The sequence below is a fragment of the Balaenoptera physalus genome (genome assembly GCF_965194825.1).
Source record: "Balaenoptera physalus genome assembly, chromosome: 3".
In the NCBI taxonomy this organism is placed as follows: Eukaryota; Metazoa; Chordata; class Mammalia; order Artiodactyla; family Balaenopteridae; genus Balaenoptera; species Balaenoptera physalus.
In genome coordinates, this window is record NC_138890.1 from 146,831,977 (window position 1) to 146,841,178 (window position 9,202).

Below are 9,202 nucleotides of genomic sequence, written 5' to 3' on the forward strand. Positions count from 1 at the left end.
TGGTGTGAGCACTCCTGGAGGCTGCCATTTTGTCCCCAAGACCTGGCCCCACCCAACAACCTGTAGGCTCCAGTGCTGGGACGCCTCAGGCCAAACAATCAACAGGGATGGACACAGCCCCACCCCACCCATTAGCAGACAGGCTGCTTAAAGTCTTCCTGAGCACATGGCTACCCACTAAACACACCCCTTGACACGGCCCTGCCCACCAGAGGGACAAGACCCAGCTCCACCCACCCGTGGTCAGGAACCAGTCCCCCCCACCAGGAAGCCTGCACAAGCCTCTTTGCATCACCCACCAGGGGGCAGACAGCAGAAGCAAGAACTACAACCCTGCAGCCTGCAGAACGGAAACCACATCGCTGAAAGTTAGACAAAATGAGACAGCAGAGGAATATGTCCCAGATGAAGGAACAAAATAAAACCCCAGGAGAACAACTAAGTGAAGTGGAGACAGGCAATCTACATGAGAAAGAATTCAGAGTAATGATAGAAAAGATTATCCAAGTTCTTGAAAAAGAATGGAGGCACAGATCGAGAAGTTACAAGAAATGTTTAACAAAGACCTGGAATAACTAAAGAACAAACAGACAGAGGTGAACAGTACAATAACTGAAATGAAAAATACACTGGAAGGAATCAGTAGCAGAATAACTGAGACAGAAGAATGGACAAGTGAGCCGGAAGACAGAATGGTGGAAATCACTGCTGCAGAACAGAATAAAGAAAAAGGAATGTAAAGAAATGATGAGAGCCTAAGAGACCTTTGGGACAACATTAAATGCACCAACATTCGCATTATACGGGTCCCAGAAGGAGGAGAGGGAGAGAAGGGACCTGAGAAAATATTTGAAGAGATAATAGCTGAAAAATTCCCTAACATGGGAAAGGAAACAGTCATACAAGTCCAAGGAAGCCCAGAGAGTTCCAGGCAGGATAATCCCAAGGAGGAACATGCTAAGACACATAGTAATCAAATTGACAAAACTTAAAGACAAAGAAAAAATATTAAATCAACAAGGGAAAAGCAACAAATAACATACAAGGGAAATTCCCGAAAGGTTGTCAGCTGATTCCTCAGCAGAAAGTATGCAGGCCAGAAGGGGGTTGCACGATATATTTAAAGTGATGAAAGGGAAGAGCCTTCAACCAAGAACACTCTACCCAGCAAGGCTCTCACTCAGATTCGATGGAGAAATCAAAAGCTTTACAGACAAGCAAAAGCTAAGAGAATTCAGCGCTACCAGACCAGCTTTGCAACGAATGCCAAAGGAACTTCTCTAGGTGGAAAAGAAAAGGCCACAAATAGAAACAAGAAAAGTATGAATAGAAATGCTCACCAGTAAAGGCAAACATACAGTAAAGGTAGGAAGTCAACCACACACAAGTATGATATCAAAACCAGCAATCGTGAGGAGAGTACAAATGGAGGATATTGGAAATGAATTTGAAATTAAATGACCATCAAGTTAAAACTATCCTGTTTATGTAGACTGCTGTATCAAAACCTCTTGGTAACCACAAACCAAAAATCTACAATAGATAGACAAAAAAGACAAAAGGAATCCAAACACAACATGAAAGGTAGGTTCAAAAGAGAAGAGAACAAAAGAGTAAGCGAAGAAAAAAGACCTACAAAAACAAATCCAAACCAATTAACAAAATGGCAACAAGAACATACATATCAATAATTACCTTAAACATAAGATTAAATGCTCCAACCAAAAGATACAGACTGGCTGAATCGATCCAAAAACAAGACCTATACATGTGCTGTTTACAAGAGATACACTTCAGATCTAGGGACACATACAGACTGAAAGTGAGTGGATGGAAAAGGGTATTACAGGCAAATGGAAATCAAAAGAAAGCTGGAGTAGCAATACTCATATAAGACAAAATTGACTTTAAAATAAAGACTGTTTCAAGAGACAAAGAAGGACACTACATAATGATCAAGGGATCAATCCAGGAAGAATATATAAAACGATCTTATAAATATATGCACCCAGCATAGAAGCACCTCAGTATATAAGGCAAATGCTAACAGCCACAAAAAGAGAAATCAACAGTAACACAATAATAGTGTGGGACTTTTAACACCCCACTTTCATCAATGGACAGATCATCCTGACCTAAAATTAATAGCGAAACAGAGGCCTTAAATGACACATTAGACCAGATGGACATAATTGATGATATTTATAGAGCATTCCATCCAGAAGCAGCAGAATACACATTCTTCTCAAGTGCACATGAAACATTCTCTAGGATTGGTCACATGCTGGGCCACAAAGCGAGCCTCGGTAAATTTAAGAAAACTGAAATCATATCAACCATCTTTTCTGACCCCAACCCTATGAGATTAGAATCAACTACAAGGAAAAAACTGTAAAAAACACAAACATGTGGAAGCTAAACAATATAATAGTAAACAACATGGATCACTGAAGAAATCAAAGAGGAAATCAAAAAATACCTGGAGACAAATGACAGTGAAAGCACAATGATCCAAAACCTATGGGACACAGTTCTGAGAGGGAAGTTTATAGCAATACAATCTTACCTCAGGAACAAGAAAAATGTCAAGTAAACAACCTAACCTTACACCTAAAGCAGCTAGAGAAAGAAGAACAAACAAAACCCAAAGTTAGTAGAATGAAAGAAATCATAAAAATTAGAGCAGAAATAAATAGAAACAAAGAAAACAATAGCAAAGATCAATGAAACCAAAAGCTTGTTCTTTGAGAAGATAAACAAAATTGATAAGCCTTTAGCCAGACTCACCAAGAAAAAAAGAGAGAGGGCTCAAATCAATAAAATTAGAAATGAAAAAGAAGTTACAGCAGACACCACAGAAATACAGAGGGACTACTACAAGCAATTCTATGCGAATAAAATGCACAACCTGGAAAAAATGGACAAATTCTTAGAAAGGTACAATCTCCCAAAACTGAACCAGGAAGAAATGGAAATATGAACACCGAAATACAAGCACCGAAATTGAAACAGCGAATACAAGCACCGAAATTGAAACAGCAATTAAAAAATTTCCAACACACAAAAGTCCAGGACCAAATGGCTTCACAGGTGAATTCTATCAAACAATCAGAGAAGAGTTAACACCTGTCCTTCTGAAACTATTCCAAAAAATTGCAGATGAAGGAATACTCCCAAACTGATTCTATGAGGCCAGTGTCACCCTGATACCAAAACTAGACAAAGATACCACTCACACACAGAACGAAAATTACAGGCCAATATCACTGATGAATATAGATGCAAAAATCCTCAACAGAATACTAGCAAACGAAATCCAGGGACTTCCCTGGTGATCCAGTGGTTAAGAATCCGCCTTCCAGTGCAGGGGACGCAGGTTCAATCCCTGGTCAGGGAACTAAGATCTCACATGCCACAGGGCAAGTAAGCCCACTCTTTGCGACTACTGAGCCCATATGCTCTAGAGCCCACATGCCACTAGAGAGCCCTGTGCCACCACTACCGAGTCCTTGCACTCTAGAGCCCGCGTACCACAACTAGAGAGCCCGCGCCTTGCAACTTCTGAGCCTGCATGTTCCAGGCCCATACGCCGCAACTGGTGAGCCCGTGCACCACAGCTACTGAGCCAACACGCTCTGGAGTCCATGCACCACAACTGGAGAGAAGCCTGCACACCACAACGAGGAGCCTGCACACCACAAAGAAAGATCCCGCGTGCTGCAGTGAAGATTCCGCCTGCCGCAACTAAGACCCAATGTAGCCAAATAAAACAAAAAACAAACGAAAAACCTCAAATCCAACAGTACATTAAAAGGATCATACACCATGGTCAAGTGGGATTTATTCGAAAGATGCAAGGATTTTTCAGTATCTGCAAATCAGTGTGCTACACCATATCAACAAATTGAAGAGTAAAAACTATATGATCATCTCAATAGATGCAGAAAAAGCTTTTGACAAAATTCAACACCCATTTATGATAAAAACTCTCCAGAAAGTGGGCATTGAGGGAACATACCTCAACATAATAAATTTAGGCCATATACGACAAACCCACAGCTAACATCACACAAAATGGTGAAAAGCTGAAAGCATTCCCTCTAAGATCAGGAACAAGACAAGGATGTCCACTCTCACCACTTTTATTCAACATAGTTTTGGAAGTTCTAGCAATGAGAGAAGAAAAAGAAAAGGAATGCAAATTGGGAAAGAAGAAATAAAACTGTCACTGTTCGCAGATGACATGATACTATACATACCAAATCCTAAAGATGCTACCAGGAAACTACTAGAGCTCATCAATGAATTTGGTAAAGCTGCAGGATACAAAATTAATGCACAGAAATCTCTGGCATTCCTATACACTAGCAATGAAAAATCAGAAACAGAAATCAAGGAAACAATCCTATTTACCATAGCATCTAAAAGAATAAAATACCTAGGAATAAACCTACCTGTGGAGGCAAAAAGATCTGTACTATGAAAACTATAAGATGCTGATGAAAGGAAAGCAAAGATGATGCAAATAGATGGAAAGATATACCATGTTCTTGGATTGGAAGAATCAATATTGTCAAAATGACTGTACTACCCAAGACAATCTACAGATTCAATGCAATCCCTATCAAATTACCAATGGCATTTTTCACAGAACTAGAACAGAAAATTTTACAATTTGTATGGAAACACAAAAATGACCCCAAATAGCCAAAGCAATCTTGAGAAAGCAAAACAGAGTTGGAGGAATCAGGCTCCCTGACTCCAGACTAAACTACAAAGCTACACTAATCAAAACAGTATGGTACTGGCACAAAAACAGAAATATAGATCAATGGAACAGTATAGAAAATCCAGAGATAAACCCACACACCTATGGTCAATTAATCTGTGACAAAGGAGGCAAGACTATACAGTGGAGAAAAGACAATCTCTTCAATAAATGATGCTGGGAAAACTGGACAGCTACATGTAAAAAAATGAAATTAGAACACTCCCTAACACCATACACAAAAATAAACTCAAAATGGATTAAAGACCTAAATTAAGACCAGACACTATAAAACTCTTAGAGGAAAACATAGGCAGAACACCCTTTGACATAAATCACAGCAATATCTTTTTTGATCCATCTCCTAGAGTAATGGAAATAAAAACAAAAATAAACCAATGGGACCTCATTAAACTCAAAAACTTGCACAGCAAAAGAAACCATAAATAAAACCAAAAGACAACCCACAGAATGGGAGAAAATTTTTGCAAACAATGTGACCAACAAGGGATTAATCTCCAAAATTTACAAACAGCTTATGCAGCTCATCAATATCAAAAAAAAAAAAAAAAACCCAGTCAAAAAGTGGGCAGAAAACCTAAATAGACATTCCTCCAAAGAAGATATACAGATGGCCAAGAGGCACATGAAAAGATGCTCAACATTGCTAATTACTAGAAAATTGCAAATCAAGACTACAATGAGATATCACCTCACACCAGTGAAAATGGCCATTGTCAAAAAGTCTGCAAACAATAAATGCTGGAGAGGGTGTGGAGAAAAGGAATGTTGGTGGGAATGTAAATTCGTATAGCCACTATGGAGAACGGTATGGAGGTTACTAAAAAATCTAAAAATAGAGCTATGATATGATCCAGTAATCCCACTCCTGGGCATATACCTGGAGAAAACCATGGTTCGAAAGGATACGTGTACCACAGTGTTCATTGCAGTGCTGTTTACAATAGCCAAGACATGGAAGTAACCTAAATGTCCATCAACAGAAGAACGGATAAAGAAGATGTGGTACATATATACAATGGAATATTACTCAGCCATTAAAAAGAATAAAATAATGCCATTTGCAGCAACATGGATGGACCTGGAGATTATCATACTGAGCTAAGTACATCAGACAGAGAAAGACAAATATCATATGATAGTGCTTATATGTGGAATCTAAAAAAAATGATACAAATGAACTTACAAAACAAACAGACTCACGGACTTAGAGAGCATGAGTCTTACCAGGGGAGAAGGGTGGGGGGAGGGATAGATTGGAAGTTTGGAATTGACGTATACACGCTTGCTATGTTTAAAACAGATAACCAACAAGGACCTACTATAGCACAGGGAACTCTGCTGAATATTCTGTAATAACCTAAATGGGAAAAGAACTTGAAAAAGAATAGATACATGTATATGTATAACTAAATCACTTTGCTGTACACCTGAAACTAACAACATTTTTAATCAGCTGTACTCCAATATAAAATAAAAAGTAAAACAAAACAAAAGAGGTGGCCAGAATTCAATTTCCTTCTGTCACACAGACAGAACAGGAATTGCTAGAACCCTAAAGCCAACCATATCCAGACCTTGTGATTTAAATATTAGGTAAGGTGTGACTGCCTTGGGTTTGATGATAAAAGTCACTGTAAGTAACAAACTTATAAATGAATCAGTCCTAATGTATGCATTGTTCTTTTCCCTTGAAAGGGTCTAATGCTCCCTGTCTGCGGTGTACAAAAAATCACACAAGTGCTGGTCTTGCACCTCAAACCAAGGAGGTATGTTTAGAGTATGAGAGAGAGGAGACTGTGGTGAGCCCCTGGATGGTACCTTCAGACATCCGTGCGATTCTCTATGAGAGTCACAGTTCCCTTCTACAGGTACACGTTGTTCCAGGTTCCAGTTTGCCTAGTGATTCCTTGTGTTCTTTAGGGTTTTTTGTTATTTATTTATTTATTTAGTGGGATGTAGACATACTGAAAGATTATTAGGTCAGTTTGAAGTAGCGATTCAAAGCATCTACACTTTTGGCTTAGTACTCTAGCATTTATCATTCAGAATTTTCCTTGACTGTATTTTCTTTTTAACCTAAAAAAAAAAAAGACTCAAAAAACAAGACACAACAACAAAAATGTAAGAACAGATCATTGTACTATAGATATAAAAATCTATTCTGTCCACTCTTCAGACCTGGTGCCAGCATCTTGTTGTGTCAGGTGGTGTTCATTCAGCCCACTGCCAATCCAGATGTGCTGGGCAACCACAGCCCTGGTTCCCTTCATATTTCCTTCAGGGTTTGGTGGATGAGCAGCTCTAGAATCTTTGGAAAATTTAGTTCATGTTCCATTTATTTTTTCTCAGGCTAGGACCACAACTTACTGTCTTTCTCAATTTGATAGGACTCATCACCAACTGAAGAAAAGCCAGAGCCTCCTTTTGGGGTGTGTGGCACGGACGGCTTGTCTGAGAGCACGGGCAGCATCCTCAGCAAGCTTGACTGGGATGCCATTGAAGATATGGTGGCCAGTGTGGAGGACAAGAGCCCGTCTGTCCACTGGGCCCTGGACCTGTAAGACCTGAACGTCACTCTGCTTCCACGCAAAGGCCAGCAACGCAGTGTTGTAGTTCTGAAAGATTTGTGGGTTTAAGGGAGAGAAGCAATGAAGGAAGCAATGTGAATTTACCACCTGCAGGCATATTATTACCTGGATTAGACATTTTAAGAGGAAAAATAAACATTTCTCAATAAGTTTGCCTTCAAGGGAAAGGGGTTAACTATAGATGTCTTATATGTTTTTGCATTTGACTTATTATCTTTAGGTATAATTTTTTAAATGATGAAATAAACAGTACCTTTCAAGCCAAGCTTGTATAATATTTAAGCTTCTTTCAATAAAAATCTTCTGTCTTGCCTCATCCTTTACCCCCTGAGTTTTGAGAAACAACCTTAGCTGGGTAAACCTGATAGGAAAAAAAAAATTCTTTCATTGAGGTGAAGAAAATCACACTCTCACCAGAGACGCTCAATAATGAACTCCATTTTAAAAGATATCCTAAAATTGTGTAGGGCTTGGCTGAGGAGTGAAAAGGAACCAGCCACCTTCCACTAATCCTGAACTTCTAAATAAAACATGTTCCACGTGGGCCAGGTCTTCTGTCCTCTCTGCCCTGTATCGTGAAGAGCCTTGGAGGAAGAAAAAGAGTTGGATGCTTTGGGTGCCTTGCAGAGTCTGGGCACTGCTACTACCCTGCACTTTGATCTCTGCCTTGTCAGCTCAGTGGGACCACTGTGGTCTGCTTGGACATAGCTCGTTATGCTGGAGTCGGGATAATACCCTTAAAGCAGAGAGCCAAGCATTTATGAGACTTACCTCGTGAGCTTCCCTTCCCTCAGGGGATCACCGTCTTGCACTGCATGCTGCTGTCCAGTGTCTAAAAGCAGTTGCCTCACATGTTTTGTCCAATTTTATGGTTAAGGCATGTAGGCTAGTCATGTGCCAGTTACTCTGTCATAGCTGCAAGTGGAAGTCTTTTCTTGGTCTCAGTCAATTTTACACCCGTACAGCAAACCTGAAAATAAGGACTGAAGGAGGGTAGAGCATGTCAGCAGAAGACTGATGGTCCTAGGCAGTCTCCAGCCTCTAGCCTGAATATGTTCTCTTAGTCTTCAAAAAACTGCAGTATGACAGTTTTGTAGTGTGCCTGACACAGGAAACAGCCTTACAAGGAAGGGTCTAGACTGCACACCTTCCAAACAAACAAGGGTTAAAAGAAGCAGTTTCCATATCTAGATTTCAAGCACTTACCATGCTTGGGAATACCTCCAGTTATCAAAAGGATTCCCCAATTTCTCAAAACAATATTATTTTGCTCACATTTTTATTAGAAAATATGTTATACAGCATTTAGTATCATGTATATCTAAACTAAAGCCACATCTGAGTGTCCTGTTCTTTATTCTGGCTGAGTTTGGAATCTGTTAGCAAAGGAAGCTCAAACACAAAGCTTCTGCCAAGAAATTATATCCATGGACCTGGCTTAAAAACACCAACTTCAGCCTTTCTTTCTTTCCTACTTCAGCTCCTACTGTTTCTAGCCTATAGTATATGCTCAAGTGTTTGATGAATTCACGAAAAGCCATTATAGCTTATACCCTTTTCCATTTCTCAACAATTCAAATAATTATGTACCATGCTTTGTGTCCTGCTAGCTTTTCTATAAGAAATCAAACCTTGGACCTTACTGAGGAAATCTGAGAGAGAGGAATTCTGCAGAAGTCACATTGGTAGCCCTCCAGAACTCCAGTTTCCTTTAAGCATTGCTTATACCCTGACCCTTCATGTGTGTTCAGCATTTGGACTGTGACTCTGTGTCATTAAGGTGACCCTAGTGGAAACTAATGCTTTCATTTTTTTCATACAA

General features: G+C 39.7%; 1 protein-coding gene across 9 annotated transcripts in view; it reads left to right on the forward strand.

Moving 5' to 3' along the window:
- CPLANE1 (ciliogenesis and planar polarity effector complex subunit 1) overlaps window positions 1-7,646 on the forward strand; it is a 124,129-nt gene extending 116,483 nt beyond the window's left edge. For all 9 annotated transcript variants that reach the window (XM_082453636.1, XM_082453638.1, XM_082453637.1 and 6 more), the window contains 2 exons: window positions 6,488-6,660; window positions 7,180-7,646. In XM_082453636.1, coding sequence (XP_082309762.1) covers window positions 6,488-6,660; window positions 7,180-7,353 — 347 coding nt within the window. In that variant the 3' untranslated portion in view covers window positions 7,354-7,646. The remainder of the gene's footprint in view (window positions 1-6,487; window positions 6,661-7,179) is intronic.
- Window positions 7,647-9,202: the final 1,556 nt, after the last annotated feature.